At 29.6% G+C, this 21983-nt stretch overlaps 1 protein-coding gene across 3 annotated transcripts in view; it reads left to right on the top strand.

Moving 5' to 3' along the window:
* The window catches only part of LOC100575056, a 59863-nt gene extending 43704 nt beyond the window's left edge, over positions 1 to 16159 (top strand). Inside the window, exons 21-28 of one of the 3 annotated variants that reach the window (XM_003244549.4) lie at positions 88 to 229; positions 8224 to 8556; positions 9763 to 10244; positions 10698 to 10830; positions 11795 to 11944; positions 12073 to 12173; positions 12280 to 12376; positions 13278 to 16159. In XM_003244549.4, coding sequence (XP_003244597.1) covers positions 88 to 229; positions 8224 to 8556; positions 9763 to 10244; positions 10698 to 10830; positions 11795 to 11944; positions 12073 to 12173; positions 12280 to 12376; positions 13278 to 13358 — 1519 coding nt within the window. In that variant the 3' untranslated portion in view covers positions 13359 to 16159. Of the gene's footprint in view, positions 1 to 87; positions 230 to 8223; positions 8557 to 9762; positions 10245 to 10697; positions 10831 to 11794; positions 11945 to 12072; positions 12174 to 12247; positions 12377 to 13277 lie in introns of all 3 variants that reach the window. The other 2 variants (XM_008184960.3, XM_029490380.1) reach the window with 2 other exon arrangements.
* Positions 16160 to 21983: the final 5824 nt, after the last annotated feature.

Genomic DNA, 21983 nt, shown 5'->3' on the forward strand with positions numbered 1-21983 from the left:
TAATAATATATTATGACTTATTGAATTGTATATTATAATGTACTAACGTAGGTTGTACCTATACACTGTTTGTTTTACATTTTATAGACTGACGATGGATAAAAACGCATTCGCCGCGGACGGTAAGTGTAGGGGACCGTCGTCGTCGGAACCACCGGACTCGCCGGACGATCTGTTGGCCAACTCGCTGGCCACGCTGGACGACGACGTCTACGCGGACAGGCTAAAGGTACAGTGTAAGCTCTCGCTAAGCAACCCGACCACGCCCACCGGCACCGAGCCCGACCGTTATCCCGTCCGTCCGCCGTCCTGAGATTCGGTTTCCCGGCCGAATAGATGCTGCAGCCCCACGAGGTTTTAGATAGCACTATTGCTGCCGTTCGGGCCCCTACAACGACAGAGGCCCCCCCCCCACGACATTATAACATTATACTTACGATGTATATACAATAATAGTACCTACCTACCCACCTATATTTAAACGATTGCCCACATAATCGACGCAATAATAGTAATACTATTAATTATTACTATTATGAAGGCTGTTGGAGCAGAACATTTTTGTAATATTGCCAATCTATTGTCTATTAATTGTCTTACTTGGAATGTCTATGTGTATATATTATTATAGTATTAATGAACGTCAGCGTAAACGAGTTGAGATCACATAAAATTCTAAAATTATCAAACTTACTAATTTACTAGTGGAAACTACAAAATTAGAAAAATATTTTCAACTATGTACTTCCATCAGTAATCCGATTAAATTTGATTAAAAAAAATACTTCACTACCTATAGGTTATGTAGGAAAAATATTTAACATTTACAACTCTCAATATATGTGTATATACCTATATGAAATCGAAAATAGTGTTTTCATTTTTTTTAATGATTTAAGGCTTGTTAAATTAAAAAATATTTTCCTACATAACCTAGAAAATAAATAGAAGAAGGGTCTGCCTTGAAGAAGCTAGTAAATGCATACCTATACAAACGTCATCCATAACTTTAATCGGAGATTGTGAAGTACATACATAAACTAACTTTCAACTTCTTGATATAAAACTACAAAAATTATATAAATAGTGTGCTCCAACAGTCTTAATTACATTTAATATAATTTTAATTCTCGATCGCCTAATTATATAATAATATAACGAATACACTTATAGTCTATTACACGAAAACGATATAATATCCAAAAACTTCGATCGTTCACTATATTTTTTTTCGGTATTTACACAATTAATTATCAATTTTGATTTGTTTTTTATTTTATAGTAATTGTTGTAAAGAGACCGTCATCGTTTTTGGATGAACTATTTTTTTATTAGAATACAATAATATAATATACGATTATATTTATAAATATATATATGTATATAACTAAAAGTAAATTAATAGATAAATTATTAACAATCAATAATATAATAATCATACGTTATGGTATTGAATTAATCGATTAAAATTATCATCGCCGGCCGATTATCGATTCAGTCATGTATCTATATTCATCGGGTGCATTATGATTTGCAATGAATAATTTATTGTAATGCAGTAGATAGGTTTTCGTAGGAGTCCTCGGCGATTTTCCAGTTTAAATGTCGAGTGTGGACGGATATACGTTATAAATTATAATAATATATATACAGTTGAGGCACGCCTCAACGGATTATTTATTATTTAGAAATGAACAATATAATATTATATTGTCCACTATAAATATATAAAATATGTTAAACGTATTTTATCCATAGCTTCTGTCTGAACGACGAACGACCTACGTACAATTACATAATATGGTTGTCATACTCCTAAATAGCTGCACAGTTATAATATTATATACATAACCTATGTCGATTGTATATTAATGCATGTTTTACTAATTATATGTTGTTCAGTGACGTATCTGAAGCTCAGTCAAGAAGGGGTGATGATTATTTTTATTTATTTATTTTTTGTTAACCCTTTGACACGGAAAGCTCCCATTCCACGCCCCACCCCAGTTCGTCGATTTTTTGAATTTATCAATATTATATTCATTTTTTTAATAGGTTATTATAATAATAATTTGTACGTATTCGAATTTCGCGGTAGATCGTACTTATATACATTTGGTACCTAGATCTGCACCATCCCGCAAAGTAGATTACCAGCTGTCACACGAATGTCCATTTTTAATACTTCATTCATTAATATATTATATAAGCTGACAATTTCATCATCATATATTTATGCTATAATTATTATCATACATCATCATTAATTCACGAAAAAGACCAAGAACCCGCACACCCACTCACCCACTCACAGCTCTCAAATACGTCACTGTATAAATATATTATATACCTATAAACAATTATTTCATACATATTATATTATATCATATAGAACGATATCAGTAATAATACTATTTAATATTGTATACGTTTAGTTGTTGGCACTGCAATGTGTATTTTGAATACCCGTAATCGATAATTTTAATATTCGGCGTAGAAATAATATTGTTATTATTTGAACATCGTAGTGGCTTTGCCAGTTTATCTAGTCGCCGTTTAGAGTAAACATTTAGAGCACAGGGCTATAACCAGCATCTATTTGACGCCGGGAACAGGCGGATCGTAACGTGATAAAATCACTCACATAACAATATTTGTATACATGCATTATTACTAATTATTACTGTATTTGTAAGTCTAATTACTGCGTAGTTGTAAGCCGATATTGCCATTGAAACATCGAAATCGATAAATCCATTGACGCATAATCATTTTTAATATTATTATTATGTTTATAAATACATATCCACATATAAGATTGTATAGCTTAAATTTTAAATTATTATAATATTACATTAGCGTGTAGCGCTCTACACTTTCGTTTTTAGAGTAATATTAACTATAGACACATTATTATAATATAATGTCCTTAATAGTCTACGGTACTGCCTGTCGTTTTAAGATTTATTTTTTTTGTACATCTTAATACTAGCCAATGGAATTTCGTTTTGGCGCGTTTTGAGAACTGTTTCTTCCTTAATGATATTTAAATTTCATAGTGTACATAATCACAAAATATATTTACTATATAGTTATATATTTATTTAAAATACATTTTTTTTATAACATTTAAATAATATTAAAACATAGAATATATATATTAATAATTATATATATTACGATTTAAGTAGTTCACTGTTCGTAAATGTCATATTTTATGATTTATATATACGTATTAAACTAAAATGTTTTGTATAGTGTAAATGTTTCCGTCCCGAAAGTTTTGAACAACTTGTCTACGTGATGGATTTGTATTTGTCAACATATCGTTTTTGATAGTAAATTCTTTGTAGTTTAATTTAAAATTTAAATTTGAAATATTTGTACTTAATTGTAATGAATAAAAATGTTTTCAAACAATGAATACGGTCAACATTTTTTCACACATTGTTTATAACTATTTAAACGGTAAAAACTTTTTACACTAATGATAATTATTTTACGCATTAAACAAAGTGAATTTTTTAATGGTATACACTCATTATCATAATAAGTAACAATGTTTTCGGAACGATTTTCCTCACATAGTTTTAAGTCGTTACAAAACAATATTTTTATCGAAAAAATCTTCTAAACTTGAATGAGATACCCTGTTTCAGAATACTTAAACAGTATGTAGATATTCAACACATTTAAAAACTGAAAAAAACTAAAACAATTATCAAGAACAGTGAAAACATAAATTGTTTTCTTCAAAAATATTCTTTAAAAATTACTTTAAACTATGTAAAGAAAATATTTCCAAACACGTAAGTGCTTTTTGAGCTATACCAAGAATCACCTTGTTTGTAATAATAATATGTCATTTTATTCAATCGCACAGCTGCAACAGACCATGCGCACAAAACGATTTCTAAAATCACTACCTAGGTATCTATATTAATTGTTACCGTTTGGATAGTAGCTGGATCATTTTTCTTGTTTACAGCTATTACTACAACGACCTCGAGGAAGAATACGTGGAACGATGAACGACGGTTTTATATTAAGGGAAAACTAATGTACAATGCATGTATACAAAATAAAAAAAAAAAAATCGTATTTTTAAAACGATTTCATGAGTGTGCGAGAATGTGCAAATTTGTGTTTTTTACCTGTAGGTAATTATTTTTTAAGCATGCACAACACATTCATGCTTGATTATTTGATGCATTGAGTTAAACAAAAACGTTCGTTAATATATAAAGTAATGTGTGATGTTACGGCGAGCTATGCAATTAATATAATATTCTGCACCAGATTACATGCGTATCGTGACCGAAAAAAAAATTGTCAATCCAAAGCACGACACGCGGTGCTTTAAAATATAGGTACAGGGTGATTCACCAAACACACTCACCACCTTTTTTTCTTGAAAAATGCAGTTATTCATACTCTGATTTTTGGAATCTGTAAATATAGGATAATATAAATATCCTTAAGTACTACAAAAAAAATTCAAGAATTTTAATAAATAGTATATGAGTATATTAAAAATTCCAAAAATCAGAATTTCAATATTTTAATCAAAATGATGTGGTAAGCATGCTTGGTGGTGAATCATCCAAAATGTACCACCCGAAGTTGATATAACTTTTATTTTGCACCCCTTGATTTTATTTTCCAAAGTCGACACGAAATCTCTAATAACTCGTATAGTATACATATAGCCATATATTATGTTGGACTGTGTACAACGAAATTATTCGACCATACGTATAAGTTACATGGATTTTGAGACTGCTGCAGGAGACAAATTTCCATTTATAAAGTTTTCTTTAAAGTATTTAAACACAATTTAATTTAAATTACCTAAGAGGTAACTGGTTCTTACTTGTTAATCGATTAAACAGTTTAAAAATGTACAAGTATAATATAATTAAATGATTTATTACAAAATTATAGGATATAATATTTTGTCGTCAAACACAATTTGTACATAATTATGCATTCAGACCTATATTTGTGCATAATTTACTAATGAATAGTTATGTTTGAGTAATGGTTATACGCAATGTCCTTATTTTATATCCATAACATAAACGGCGCCGCGTTCAGACATTTAAATAACACCCTGATCCACCATTAAAGACCATTTTTTTTTTAAAAAGTTAGTACACATATTCCTGTTATCAAAAATTATAAGATATTTTTTAGCTGTTTTAATAAAAATGTAATTCAAGGTTAAGTATCTACAGTTACTTACAACAGTTACAACATTATTATAATTTATAATTAATATCGAAAAAAAATAATAAGACTAATTTTTTTGTGATTTTATTTATTAAGATATTATTATAAGACAATATCTAAATATTAAACTAATTAATTAAGTTACAATTTAACACAACCACGAGGTATTCTTTGATTTTTATTTCATTCTGTATGGTAATTGTGCTAATTTGTATCTGCCGGGCTAGTTGAATTAATTAATTTTAAAAATATTGAAAAACATTTCCAAAACTAATAAGCAATTCACATGGTCTGATATCTTATGTCTTTATTAATTCAGCATCCCGACAATACAAAATGTCTATATAATTTCGCTTGTGTATGTCAGCAGTAGGTGTATCATTAAAATGTGTATAGAAAATGTACAACACACGCATTAGCGTGAGCTATTTTATTATCACAATACGCATCGCATCATATCACGCAAGTCGGGTTATTTTTTTTAAAGAAAAACCATCGATCGATCAATATACACAACGCTATAATGTAAAACCTCGAGGACTTGAGAGCATGTTGTACCGCCAAACGCTTATTATTGTACAAAATATCGACATGGTCAGGTCATATAATAATATTATGCTGTCTATACATAAGTTATCATAACGGTTAATTTTTAATAATAGCTATAATGTAAGTTGGCCAATTTTTTTTTATTGGCAAAATGCATACATGCCTTGTAAAGTATTCGAATAAAAGTAGGTATATCTTAATAATTTTTTTTTTATATTCGAATATTATTCTAGATGCTTAAGACAACAAAAAAATTTTCAAATATAATACGTATCCTGAATACCTTTATTTTTTAAATTTTGAGCGGAACGATAAATGTATTGATTTTACAATGATGTGCAGTTTTTTTTTTTGCGACTTCCGTGAACGGAGATACATTTTATAGTAGAAAAAATGATTTGATTTTTTAACTTCAATATTTTTTCTGGTAGGAAAATTAATCTAGTTGGTAGTTTGGGCTGTCAAAAACGAAGAATTCCCAGTACCTATATATTTACTTTGAGAAAAACAGGAATTGGTACGTAAAGTAATAGTTCATCAAAATTGATTTTCTTATTTTATTGTACTTCAAAAATAAATTGCTATAGATACTTGACATCTTCATCAACTGTTAAGATTAAAATTTCATACATATGGTATAATTCTCAAAATTGGCCCTTTTTGAGCTATTTATAGACAATTTGATATTTTTGAATTTTTTTAGTTATTAATATTCTATATATTTTTGATTGGTGAAATAACTTGAAAATTAATACAAAGTTCCTCATAAGTTATTATAATCATAAATCATTTAAAATAATTAAACATTAGTAGGCACAATTTTACGAATTGTTCAAATTATATAGCTAAGGCACGAAAATGTAATATAAGGCTAACTACTCATATATAGTTCGTACCCAATTACCAAAAAAAAACTAAAAAAAATGACACGACTTTTTAAGTTGAAATTTGAACGAGGTTAGATATTTTAACGAAGAGTAACGATTTTATATTGGGTACTTATAATACATAATACAAAAATATTTTTCATAGATATTTGAGTTTCACTTATTTTATTATATTTTATACAGGTACACAGTGACTTTAAAAATATTTAGATTAATATTATTCTATTGCCTATATATATATACCACGAACTTATGCATACCATTATATGGTAAGTCAGTATATTAATTTAAAAGTCAATAACAATAATTTATGAAATTAATATATAGGTAGATACATTTATAATGATTAAATATTAATAATATAATAAATGCAATGTTTTTAGTAAAAATTAATTTAACCCGTCGTATTACTAATGTCTTATAGAAAAATAAATTACTATAATATAAATATAAATATATCATAAAATACACATAGTAATACAGGTTGAATGCTGATAGACCATCTTCGCTAGGGATCGTTTTTCTTGTGAATTGATTTAATTGAATTCAAACGTAACACATACATCACAGATACTAGTCAATGGCGAGATACACTCGACACCTATACTTTATAGCAGAAAAGTTACATACTTTCTCTCTTTTTATATTTGAGTACTTTTTTTCGAAAAAAAATTATAATTAAAGCCCACTGGTCGCTTACAATATTTTTTTAGTAGAGAGGGAAACGAAAAACCTTGGTATACCCATTGGAATGTTGCAACCATTTAAATAGTTATTTTGTTTTAACAAAAAAAAAAAATTGTATTAGAATACCATTTCACCCATTTACTTGTAAATGTATTCCGAATACAAACCAAAGACCTAACCAAGACTGTACGCGTATTGTATACTTACTTTTAACGCACAGGTTGATGATCTGTACCTCAGTGTACTGTATTAGCATTACTAAACTTACTTGGCATGAGGTTTTTACATTTATTGTTTTGTAACACTTTCATTTACAAAGTCAATTTTTGTGTTGTTGTTTACATACCTATGTTTCAAACGATTATATTTTATAACTGAAATATCTATGATATGCCTTATAGGTAGTTATTTAACTATAATTATTAATTTTCCAAAACAAATATTCAGTTGTTCAGTCTTGCGATAATGTCTTGCCTGTTATTTTTTGTAAACCAAATGTTAAATTCATAAAGCAGAATGTCTTTATTTTTTATAATTTACTGAAATAGGCTGCAGTAGTGTTTCATACGCAAAATAAACTAACCTCATTTCATATAATATATTATATTATATAGAACTACATAAACATATAGGTGCACATGTAGGCGTATAGGTATGCGTAATAATAATTTATATTATTTCGCCATCATATATGAAACCTAATAATACGTATAATACGTGAAACCTGAATACATTCAAACGGTACCGACGACCTCCTCCGACACGCACATAACTCGTACGATATAAACGTTATGATAAATGGCCAAAAAATGTTTTAAAAAAAACACCAAAAATCCAACTGCATCGTGTGCCATCTGTGGATTTCTAGACGTTTGCCGCGTCGTTAGTGGACGAGAGGTGTCAGCGGATGACCAAGAGTAGCACGTGCAACAAGGGCAAGGCGCTGCACATATCGCAGTGGATAAAGGGCGAACTTGGAGGTAGCTTATTTGACGGAGGCAGTAGTGGAGGTGGCGGAGGCGGCGGTTGCGATGACGATGACTTGGAACTGTGGTCCACGGAACAGATGAACGCCAAACAGATGGAGATCGAACGTCGGTTGTCGTCGGCGGCCGCGGCCAGGGATGGTATAGAGACCGTCATCGAGTACGCAACTGCGGCGGAAACCGTGTCGGTAGTCAGTAGTCCAGACGACAGTCAAGTACGTATATAATAATAAAACAATAATATTATCAATAATCCTTAATTTCAAACCAAACCCATACGGGGTTGGAGCGCATTTATTTAAATATGATGCTGTCCGGACAGACAAATCGAAAAACAGATTTCGAAAACACCAGAACTGGAACCAAAACCTTAGAACCGAAGTTTATTCATTTCAAAAATTTATTTAAGAAATATACATAGAAACCCTTGTTATATACAAAATAAGAGAACCGGTATTTGTCATTTTTTATACAAAATACAAAACTCAATACCATAGTATTGTTATATTTAGTTTAATATTTGTTTTTGATATAGGTAATAAGCTAAGTATAAGTTATATTACAATATGAAATTTTCCGATAATCGCATCGTCACACAACGCCTGGAAAACGATAATCTTTTTTTAGAAGCAAATTCAGATTCAGAACCCTGGAATATTATTTTGATGAAACCGAATACAGAACCAAAATCTTTAAATATTATTCTGATGGAAATTGAAATAGCCTTATAAAGGTTCCAACCTCTGGTTAGGTGTACAATTTTGAGTCTTGGAATTTTTATTGGTAAATATTAGTATAATGATTTTTTTGGATTTTGGCGTCAATTGTCCACAGCCTTTTTTTTATATTTCCGCGATTATAAAATCTAAAATTTTGCTAAATGCAGGTATTAAGAGGACGCCGCACCCACATAATATATTATCTCCATCTTACGCACGTTTCAATAGTATTTTGTTAGTTTTGATATTGGAGTGAATTGATTTAATATCAAACTTTTAGGTAAGAACATTATATGTGTTCTCTCGTTTGATTTTCACAATATTTAAATTTTTATGTGATTCATTAATATGTAAAATATTAATATTTGTTATATATATATATTTTTTTAATATAAAATGCTCATTATTCACTTAAACATATAAATAATTTAAAAAAATAAAAAAAAACCTTCAAGTTTAATAATAAGTCAATTCAATCTAATATAAAAACCAACAGCACACTATTTATACTGAAGGGTGAAGACGTGTGTACGGGTACGACGTCCTCTTAAGCTCAATTATTTTTTCGAGACCTGCAAGACTTGAATTTTTTTTTCGAACGTGTTCTTCCTAGTCGTGATGCGACCTACCTTAACCTAATGCGATGTGACGATTATATGAATGTTTACCGACGTGCTTGTTTCATTACACGTTTGTGCTCAGAGAACCGTCGTGCCGGAAAACGTGTGCGACAAGTGTCAGAGGACGTGCGATATCAACGGGAACCAGCAGTCGGACGCTTTTCTCGACATGGATCCCGAAAACAAATGGAAACCGTCCACAGTGTCCGTGTCCACAGACCTCAGCCCTTGTGAACCTTTTGGCCACATCAATAACAATAGCAATTATGTCAACAACAATACCGGAAATGATAACAATAACGTATTCGATGACGACGATGACGATGACGATGACGACGATGACGACGACGACGGACTCGAACCAAATCGACCGTACGCTTTGCTCGCTTCGTCACCACCACTACAGCGTAGTAGTCATCAACATTATCAACAACAACAACAACAACAGATTCGACTGCAACCACGGTTTTCGTCGACATGCAGCCTGGATAGAACTGGCACGAATCGCGACCATTCGACGGACAGTCTGGACAGAGTGGAGTATTGTTCGACCACCGACTACCGGTAATAACAGATACTGTTCTTTACTAACCTTTATGCTTGGTTATTGATAAATTGTTCTCTAAAATTAAAGCTAACAAAATAATGACGCAGAATTGATTCTCCTGAACGCAAATTGCTTACGTTATAATAAGTTCAATATAATTGTATGAATATTTGATAAATTTACAAATTTTCATCAAAATATGACACGAGTTTTTATAAATTTAGTTTAAAGTTCATAAATGCAACAAAATTATTTTAAAACACATCTCAAATACGAATCAAATTTGTTAACGTATTAAAAGATTATTTCACCGCTCAATCTGACTACCCTTTTGTCCACATATTAGTGCTTGCAAAACATATCTACGAATTTATTATTATTTAAAATTTGGTATGAATCGTTTTTTAGCAATACGTTTATTTTTTATATTATACTCCTGGGATTTTCATACGTTTTGTTTTCTGCTATAGATGGCCCGAAGACTATTGTCCCGTTACAGCCAGCTGTTGTCTACCAACCGACGAAGACTACAACTACGATGCATCGAGTGAAGAATTCTGGGGAACGCCAAATAGCAGCACTACTTCACCGCTGTCCATCGAAGTAAGCGAAATGTCGCAAACGTGTTTGAACCGCTCAGCAAAGACCTAAGTGCCTAATTAAACTACAAATAATTATTACTATAAAAACGCTTAGTTCCGTGACAAATTTTATATAAGTAGTATACTCAGCACTCGATGCACGGTTAAGACGCAACTGTTATTTATTTTTTCCATTAGGATCATTTTCCCGGTAAATCATAATAATAATATAAATTTATAATAATATTATGGTTTTAAGTAATTTTTTTGATTACAAAATTAAGATAACACGGCGCTTTGGATAGGCAATTTAACTACAATGCGGTCGTCTATCCATTACGCCGTGTCCTAGGTGATCCGACAAATGCGATGATCGTTTATTTTTATTGTTTTTGTCTTTCGTATACCAACGACTTGAAATCCGATAAACACTTCACTATATTAATATGTATTTATAAAAATATAATCAGTATCTACGTGTTCAGTGTTTATGTAAAATTCTAGGTCTCCATTATAGCAACTGCAGGCTAGTATAGTTACCAGCATAAAATATAGACGTGTAATCGGATACAGCCAATAATATAATATAGTATTTCGAGTTGACACATTTTTGGGCCACGACCTGGTAACAAGGTAGGGTAGAATTCGGCTTCTCCATTACGGACGAACGACCGATTACCGGAGGGTGGCTAAGTTGTCGAGAGCCAATAAAACGTTGTCAGTTGCAAGACCTCTATACAAGTCTTTGAAGATCGACCGAATATTATTTATTTGTCTCTCCATTCCTTTTATTCGAACTTAAACGCAGCTTATACGTGCGACTTCATACTTACTATTTCTTTTTTCTCAACATTACGGCCTGCGCACATTAATAATATATTTAATATCAAAAGTAAATATTAGTTCTAAAAGTTGAAAAACAATAAGGTCAAATTTTGTTTTTGTCGTTTCTGAATATAAACATTTTTTTCTCGTCTCCGATAAAGGTGAATTACCACGAAGAACGGCAAATCGAAACGATCTTTTCGACTCCAGTAGTAATGTCGTCTACACCTAAAAAGAGACCGGCTCGATTAGAACCTCTCATCGAAGAAATCGAATCGTCAGACAACACTCCGTCGTACGAATATAAAGAAGTGGGTATTATATTATATATTATGTATATCGTACGGATATTATTTGTTATAATTTTTTTCTCCGAATTACCTATTTAAACGTTAGAGTAGTTTAAATTATTATGCGTGTCTGTATGTCCTGTACACAGGTCGTTTACGGAGAAGGTCAGACTCTATTGAACTTTAAGACCGGGCCCGTGGGCGGATCCAAAGACAAACACTCTGCTGACAAATCTATCACTAAAAACTTGTAAGCAAACAGTTGTTACGTCTAAACCGCATGAAAGATAATCTAGTTTGTTGTCCACTTTGTGTGTTGAAAAGAAGTAGTAATTATGGTTTTGCGAATGCGACAGATTTAACATGTTATGGCGGACGTCCGGCAGGAGTCGTCCGAAGAGGGCTTGCAGCACCGAATCTAAAATAAGCGCAAATTTTATGCGGAGACGACGCGTGAGTATCTTCAGTATAATATACTACAGTGTGCCTAACTTATACGGAGTGATTTTTTAAACAGTAAATCGCTATAATTATCTTGAAAATAATATTATAATTTTTTTTTTTTGAAGTCGTTACAAAACTGTGAACCGACATTTTTGTGGGGTAACCCTGTGCAACTCAAGTCTCCTTTTATAAACTTTAAATACTTATTATAAGTTATAGCTTATCATTATATCTTAATTAATAAAAATAAAACCATCAGTAGACTATAATGATAAAAATTGTAAAATATAAATATTATATAAGGTATTCATACAACTATGAACTATTTGATAATTCTTATTAAGAACAATTTGAAAAGTATCAAAACATTTCAAAGTAATGAGTTCTTGACATAAAAAAATCATAGATAACTATAGGTTTGTTCCAATAGAGAATTTGTGACTAGTTGCCGACTGATCAATGATTGATTTACGGCGCATGCGCTACCGTAGACTGATCATGGATTTTGACCCCTGTTGGAACGAATTTCTGACTGTCCACAATAGCCTATAATATATAAGAAATAAGAGCTTGTATGATAACTGTGTCTCGGACTCCCAGTCCGGTCAGGAATCCACGGATCGTTTTGACTGTCAATAACCAGTCATAAACTGGTCTGATAACGTGTTGGAACAACCATCTGACAGTTTGAGTTTGCGTTTTAGGCGGGTTGGAACGGAAAAGTTCTACTGCGCATGCTCCCTCCAGTTCTATGATAGTTTGACCGTGTGTTGGAGCAAACCTTATATAAAATTATAAACTAAACCACATAAGTATGTCGTATATACGCGTATTTATTAACATTAAAGTTCCTTATAAAATATTTTTAAAATTATTTAAAATTTTATTGTGTTTACATTAATTGTTTCAGGTTAAGTCCGAAAAGTCAAAACAAAACAAAGAAATCAAACTCAATCTAATCGAAAGCGTATATTTATTACTCTTTGGTTAACTAAGTACCTACCTATATTATATAATATAAACTCATATTATATAGGTATTAACTATTAGCGGTACATCTTATAGACATAGTAACTGTCATATATTTCTTTATTAGTTACGTACCTATTATATACCTTGTCACTTTGACAATATGTACAACGTACATGGCTTAAAACCAAAATAAACTTTGTATTTTTTATTTTTTGTGATTTGATTTATTGGTATTTTATTACTATTGTTTTCGTGAAATGTATATAATTTCGATTTGATTCTGCAAATCAAAAAGTTTTTATTAGAATTTGATTTAAAATACCTATCGTTAAATATAAATGATATCGATATTATTTCGATTTATTTTTTTTTGTATCAATCCATTGGTATTCAAAACTTATTTAAATACCAGTTTAAAGAGGCATATAAAGCCTCGTAATTTTAAACCCAATGCAATATAATATGTCAATACGATACATTTATAAATATTTGTTTTAGGTACAAACTTAGGTTTTATTGCATTTTTTAAAATCATATTAAAACAAAAATTATACGCGGTTGTGCTATGCTAATAGACTGATTATTTTTTTGTATTTATAATATTGTTTTCATTGTATAATATGACGATGGACGACGACAGTGCCTCGACATAATATTTGGATATTCAACTTTAGCACGTTACAAATCATTCTCACTCGTTTTACTTCAAAAAACTATTTTATTTTTATATATACCGAACTTACCTCAAGTCATTGACTCATTAAAACTTCGTTATAGTATATTATCAACATAAAATTAACCGTTGCATTACAATCATTAATCAATGTATACACTTGTTGACTGTTGCTTGGCTGTAAAATATTATATTATATTATATACCTTGGAGGTATATAAATTAATACAATACTATTTTAAAGCAACGAAAAATAAATAATCTCTCTAAATATATTATAGTTACGTTAATTATTTGACAATATTGAAGTACAAGTGGTACGCGGGATTTATACATAATATTATGCTATAAGCTTAACTACCCTTGTTGTTGTTATATTATTATTATTGCTTTTCAAATATATTATATTTATATTATAAGATATTATTTAATAAATAAATGATCATACCTATAGTTAATATGAGACCGCGGGTCAGTATGATTTTTGTTGTCGTCTGATTTCTTTATTTTACCACATACAATGGAAAAGTCTGATACTCTGATACAGTTACGAACAATTACGATCAGTTAAAGTACATACCTATAGTCTATATAGGTATTCTATTTATAAATTATGATTTTTTCGATGACTGTTATTTATATAATACATCTATACACTAATTTAAAAAAACTACATAAGTATTTTAAACAATCAAAAATGGTGTTTTTAACTGTTTTGTTCGTAAATTTTAACTATGGCTTCGTGATAGGTTAGGTATAACATATACGGTTATACTTCAATTATGCCTATTCGATTTTCTCAATGCCCTTTTACTATTTGTCACATTCTCGGTTTTAACCGTCCTTAGTTTTAACTAATTTGACTAAAATAATTTGTTGATAAGTTGTAGGTTGCAATCATGCGTGAATGAATGATGAATTAAATTAACAACGTTTGACATTAACAATACTATAAATTAGGTAATGATGGTGATACTAATCATGTACTACCCAACTAAATCTATGAACGCGGACAAACGATTGCATTTATATTTTAATTTTAAGTGGACAAAATCAGTTACAACTTATTTTTAAGACATTTAATTACATTTCTGGATAGGTAATCTATTGTAAACCTATCCAGGATAATAATTTTCAAAATGTTTTAAGTAAAGTAAAAACCTTACAAAATGCTGTACCTAATAAGACAATGAACAAAAATCAATGTAATAAAATCTTAATTCCTAAAATCCAAACAAATACAGCAGTACTTACCTAAGTTAATAATTAATTATTATTTTGTGTAAACAATTATATGAACCTCTTTTTCACCAATTAAATATATTTATTTTTCATATTTAAGTATTTTTTAATTGTAAAATTCCGATTGTCGAAGTGTATATATTTGAAACCCGTTTCTAATCAATAGTTAAATGTACTTATTATATAGGTAAGGAGTAGCCGTTGTATGACAAAATTTAAAAATAGTTTTTCTAGATACCTAATTTTATTTGTTTTTTTTTTTTAAATTATGTATGTATAGTCAAATAAACAAACATTATTTGATAATAAATTTAAATTGTTATGAACATGGTTAAATTTTTCCAGTGCCTTTAAATCCTCTGTAATCATTGCAGCGAGTAGTCCCCTTTTCACGATGTCCGATAACGACAACGTAATACCCAAAACCAAAATAAAACAATGATTAATTCATATGTAAATTGAAACAGGTCCGTTTCCCCAGCCCCCCTAAATTGGAATTTCGAATTTTCGTTTATTCCATATGTTTGTAAGTCGTTTGTAAAGGTTTGTAAAGATATTTTTACCGTTTTTAAAGAATTCGTTTTTCTAAAAAACAAAAATTACCGATGGATGGCTGGGTAATGCCCCAAATTTTTAAATTCCGAATTTCCGTTTATACCATTCGATTGTACTTCTTATACACCTTTGTATGAAGGGATGTAAAGCTAAAGGTTAGTATTATTATATAATTTTATGTTTTTAAGTTTACTCATGTACTAGATTCTAATATATGAAGCAGGGACTGGAACCTTGATGATTTGAACAGTTCCGGTTCCTGTTTGGCTTCCAGTAAAACTAAAATTTCGGTTTCGGTTCTAGTTCGGATCCCAGAAAAACTAAAATTTAGGTTTCGGTTTCTTTTCGGTTCTTAAAAAAAAAAAAAAAATTGTTATCTGATTTGGTCTTATACTTAATGTAAAAATATAAATGGTAATCTACTAGTACCTATTAGTAATGACTAATTTAGCAGATTTTTTCTTTTTCAAATTTATTTTCTTTTTTATGTTTGAAATATATTATGATATTAAATAAAATATATTCGGTTATTCCATACAATTACAATGTTGAATATTGTAAATTAAATATTACATTTTATTAATATAGGGATTATTTAAAGGCTTATAACATTTGCCAATAGATGGCACAGCGGTCGCGGTTGTACCGGCGTCAGAAAAAGAAGCATTGTACATTTGGCATAGACCCCGCACTTCGCCGGCTCATTCGTTTCCAGTCTTGTATACCTTAGTCCGTGTTTATAATAATTCATATTTATTTATGCACTGCTTCCATAGTTTAACCATAGACCTAATACTATATATTATATAGTATGAGGTATATGCCGTATATGAGTTTAACACATTCATTAACTTTATAGAATGAATTAATTACAGGGCCGGTAACAAATTTACAGACTGTTTTCATGCAACACGTCCTAAGAATATTATCCAGGGCACCCATAACAGTGGGTTATTATTTTCATTATTTTAATTTTGAAGTTTGAACCAAGTAATGAGTATTTTAAAATGTTGAATTTCTTATGAAAGTACTTGATAAATACATTTTTTTTTTTCGTAACTGTCGACAGATGTAACGATCGTTCTTTCATAAACTTTGATATTTGTTTCAACCATTAGTACATTTCCAAAACTCCTAGAGTTACCTAGTTTTTGTAAGGTTAATGTTGATATTTTCACTGGTAACCTGAAATGCAATACATTTAAAATATTTTATTTTAAATTTAAATATAATATTATCTGTTAATTGTCAATACTGGTAGGTAGTAAACGTAAAAATAAACAGTCATTACAAAACCAATATGCTATCCACTCATTATCTGTAAGTTTTAAGTCTTTGTTGGTTTCGTCAGGTATGTTCCTTACAAAACAATTTTAATCAATTAATCTGTATAGTATGTTGTATATTGAATTCCAACTAGTTTCATTGTCAATAATGGCTAGTTTAAAATTCATTCTCAATATCGACTGAAGTATTTTGGTGTTCTGAGTTTTTTCACTAGGTAGTAGGTACATATTATCGCAGATTCATAAATATAATAATTATTTATATGCTTATTTATACTTATTTTATTTAATGATTTTATGAATTCTGCCAAAGCGCATATGCATATCTACACTCTTATTTTGGAACAGAGTAAAGGTGCAATAACATTTAAAATATTAATTAATTATAAAGATATTTCTCAAAGACCTCATAATATTTTAAGTTATAAAAACAATAAATACCTAGGTATATAAGTAATAAAAATGATTTTGTAATGAAGCAAACAAAAAAAGTCTGATACATGTGCCACAAATTGTGACTTACAATGTACAAAATAAACTGTAAAGCACTCACCGTAAACAGTACAATAGTTGAATAGTATATGTAATACCTGGACTGCTCGAAAATGATCAATGTTGAAACGTAATGTCCAAAGTCTACAGAGAAACAAAAAGAGTTGGCTAAAATGACACAGCTAGGTACTATATGTACCTATGTTTTCGTATGCAATCTGATGGAAATCTTTCAATTATTGGTATCCAAATCTGTTTTATTCTGAAGACACTATTTGAGGCTCATAACAACACATAATATATCATTGGCAACACTGCAGCCATTGATTACAATCCTGCAGTATTCTAAAACAAAAACTACTGTTAAACGAATTTAATTAAAAATGTAAACTTAACTTTAAGAAACAAGATTTTTATTTATTGCGGTTTTGAATAACTTACTGTATTGTCATTATTTTTCGAACCAACCGTTTTAACTTTTATTAAAATAAGAATCACCACGACGCCCAAACTAGCAAACTGGCGTTAAATTATCGAAAATAATGGTGTATTACGATCATGTTGTAACAGCAGGCTGTTATTTCGTTACGAGAATGCCAACATGCGGCCAGTAATAGTACTATAGTAGTTTGGTGTTGTGTTGCATAGAGGCCGCTGTACGAATGACGTAAAAATATTATCAACATTGGTTTAAACGATATTATTATTGTTTACGTGTTTCAGTGTTTGGTCGGCTTATAAAAATATTATTATTAACGCAATAATTAAATATATTATTAATTTCATAATTAATTTTTTAACATTCCAAGTTTATGTAAATATTTTATGAACACGATAATGATATTATGTGTAATCTTTCCCCGATTGAGTTTATTTTCAAAAGAAAAATTATTGATCAAGAATAGTCATCAGAAAAACAAAATTGTAGTCCATAAACTGTTGTCAGGCTTTATTAAAATTAAAATACCTATATATTTTTCAAAAGAAATAAAATACTAGCTACCAATATCAGAGTTATGTAATTTTTGAGACAAAAAACGGTTTTTTTTTTTTTAAATATGACTGTGCATATTTTTATTCTTACGTCTTATTGTTGTATGCTTATATATTTATATATAGTTTATTTCAATTATATATTGAATTATAAGTTTTTCATTGTCCTGATGTCTTTCCTTAACATTTTTTGTAAAGTTTGTAAGTTTCAGTTTAAAAGCTATTTCGTGTAATATTTGTATAATTCAATATTTATTGAGAATCGGAATAAAAGTTTTAATTTATTGATTGTATTTATTATTATATGTAATTACAAACATGATATTTTTTAAATAATATATATTAAGACATATTTAAACTATAATATTATAATGTTAAAAATAATCAGAAATTACAACCAGATTTCATACCGAAAACGATATTATATTATAATTGGATAATGTGTACCTATCTATGGGGTCCGTAAGATTTTTCCAAAATTAAAAGTGTTTTCCCTAATACTTATTAACAACTAAATATTATATTTTATTTAATAATGGTGAATAATATTGTATTGAAATAATTAAACAAATACAATTTAATACATGAGTCTCACTAATGTATGGTATATTTTCCTTTACTGTATTATTGTGTAAATCATGTAGGAAGAATAAGAAAAAAAATGGATGAATGTAACACCATAACGAAAAGTGTAAAACTTTCAAGTCCAACTAGTTAAAATGTGGGTACACAATAAATTCAATTTACTCAAAAAAGTGAATAAATTTCAACTACAAAGTCTGTGTAAATTTGCACACAAAGCACACGTGAACTTAATTTACAAACACAAAGATAGGTGAATATAATTTTCTTGTAAAAGTGTATAAATTGTAATCCGGGCCGTAGGATAAAAGTGTATACTGCCTGTGTATTTTGCGTAGTTTTCAGCTGTTTGTCGTTGAGAATCTACAACTATTTACAATATATTATACTGGACCTTTTGATCTCTATATTTAAGGAGTATCCCTCTATAATAAATAATAATTACTGTCAACTTCAATTTTTCTTTTTAGTCAAATAACTTATAAATGTATAATATTTTGTGTTATGGACCGTCATAATATTATCACAATATTTCAAGGATTATCAGCGAAAATTTTCTAAGACATTGACTTGGCTGAGTAATTTTTGTATAAGCTAGACACTGAAATCTATATACCTAGGTCTTTACAAAACATAAACTTTTGGTTGTATCTCATAAGCATGCGTGACGCTTAAAGTAAATAAAACCAAATCGTTTCTTTCATGAAATATTGTTTTCGTAGAATAATAGTCTAGTTGTTGGATAGAATATAGATCACTGCATTACCTTTGCCGCGATTGATGAATGCAGAGGCATGACAAAAAATTGTGTGTGCGTAGCTCGTGCGGAAAGGCAATTTCACACAATTTATTATTTAGCAGTGTTAACTGCAATGCCATATTGGGCAATGATTTATATCGTCTGCGATCTGCAAACAGTTGATATCACGGATTTCCGTCGCTTTTAGTCGATTTTCCTGGAGATCATCAAAAATCTGGATGATAATTTCGGTCGTGGACTGGGTATTGACATCGAACGAATTATCAAGTGCTGCGGTATTCGACATCATATTGATCTGTTATATGTATATGTACGGTCAATAAAGTAGATAAGTTATAATTTTTACTGTATTATAAATATTATTAGTAATTTTCATTAATAGATCACATGATCTCTCTACTACCCACTTGTGATAGCATTGTCAAAGACCTTGAGGTCGTTTCAATGAGCAAATATAGAAAAAAAAAAAAAAGTAATTTTCATTGTAACAAATATGCAATAAGTAGGTACGGAGAACTAACTCTGAATACTGTAATACGCAGATACTAATCAATAATTAATTATACATACTGTATACAAAATTATATATACTTCAAACACTAACGCTGACTACGACAACAAGATTGTTATAGTTTTTGTAAAACAGGAATGTATTTTGATTTTTTAAGACTTGTCCAGTGAAGCCCATTATCTTTTTGAAAGAATAATTAAAATTTTTCTTCCTTTATTTGAAATATATAATCTATACCTACCTTTTTTTTTTTTTTTTAATCATGGTATCGATAACCGGAGGGGGGGGACTGCGTTAGCATTACGTTTCCTAATCTATACCTACCTAAGAGGCACAATGAATACATGTGATAGAGAGTGAAATTACATAATATATATATTATACATTAATACCAGGGACAGATCCCCCCCCCCAGATCTTTGCTCTGGATCCGTGCCTGATTAATACATCTAAAAAAGAGGAGAACTAACATAAACATATATATTTACATAAAACACGAGATGTGAGAAGCCATCCATTAATGACACTCACTAAAAATTTAAAATTTAAATTAAAAAAAAACCACATACCATAATTATTTATTAAAATCTTATTTTTATTTATAAGTTATATATAAATTAACGATTATAAAACATATTCGTTCTATCACGTAAAGATAAATTGACGTCGCAATGAATTGACGGCGATAAATTGTCACATGATTTGAGACGATTAATTGATGAAATACCACTTAGAAATCATCGTATTTTAGTATAGAACATCTAATGATAGCTGTCGAAAAAGTACTGGAATGCTTATCGAGTACAGACTTATGCATAATTCATTTCAATCGGTCAACAAATCTCGTTTAAAGTAAATACTTTCTTTTCAAAATTTTCAAGCAATCAAGACATAAGTGTATAACCATCTCTACAGCATAGGTCTCCATGATTTGCGTTCGGAACAATCATAATCCTTTTTTTTTTTATATTTTTATATTGATTTAAAAAATCTGTGGCCATTAGTTTAAATTATAATATTACAATAATATAAAATACCACCATTATCGAAAATTGTATTTAATTAAATTTAGTATTACTTACCACCAGGTGATCAATATTTTATATTAAATTAAATTAATATATATTTGTAAGCTAAATCAAATCAATCTGATGAATGTGATCATTAGGTTTCGAACACTCTGGAAATGTGTTTAGTTTCATTTGAGTATTTGACCTATTTGTCCGGCGTTCTATACGTGCTGTTGTTATCTAATGGATTACCATTACTGGTACCATAATATATTATTTCACATATTACATGCATGACTGATGTACTATCTTTATGTAATCGAAAATCTATGTTTGACAAAATTAAAATTAATGTCTCGTTTGGCGTTTATTTTGGTTATGGAAGGTAATTTACGGGTTTCATGACTTTGATTTCAGCTATCTATATATGCATATTAATCAAATGCTTTATATCGATTTCATTGGACGCGTTCAAAATAGGTTTTTAAAATTCGTAGCCTTTAAATTTAATTTGACCATTGATAATCATGATTATACACA

Source organism: Acyrthosiphon pisum, chromosome A2, assembly GCF_005508785.2.
Source record: "Acyrthosiphon pisum isolate AL4f chromosome A2, pea_aphid_22Mar2018_4r6ur, whole genome shotgun sequence".
NCBI classification, from domain to species: domain Eukaryota; kingdom Metazoa; phylum Arthropoda; class Insecta; order Hemiptera; family Aphididae; genus Acyrthosiphon; species Acyrthosiphon pisum.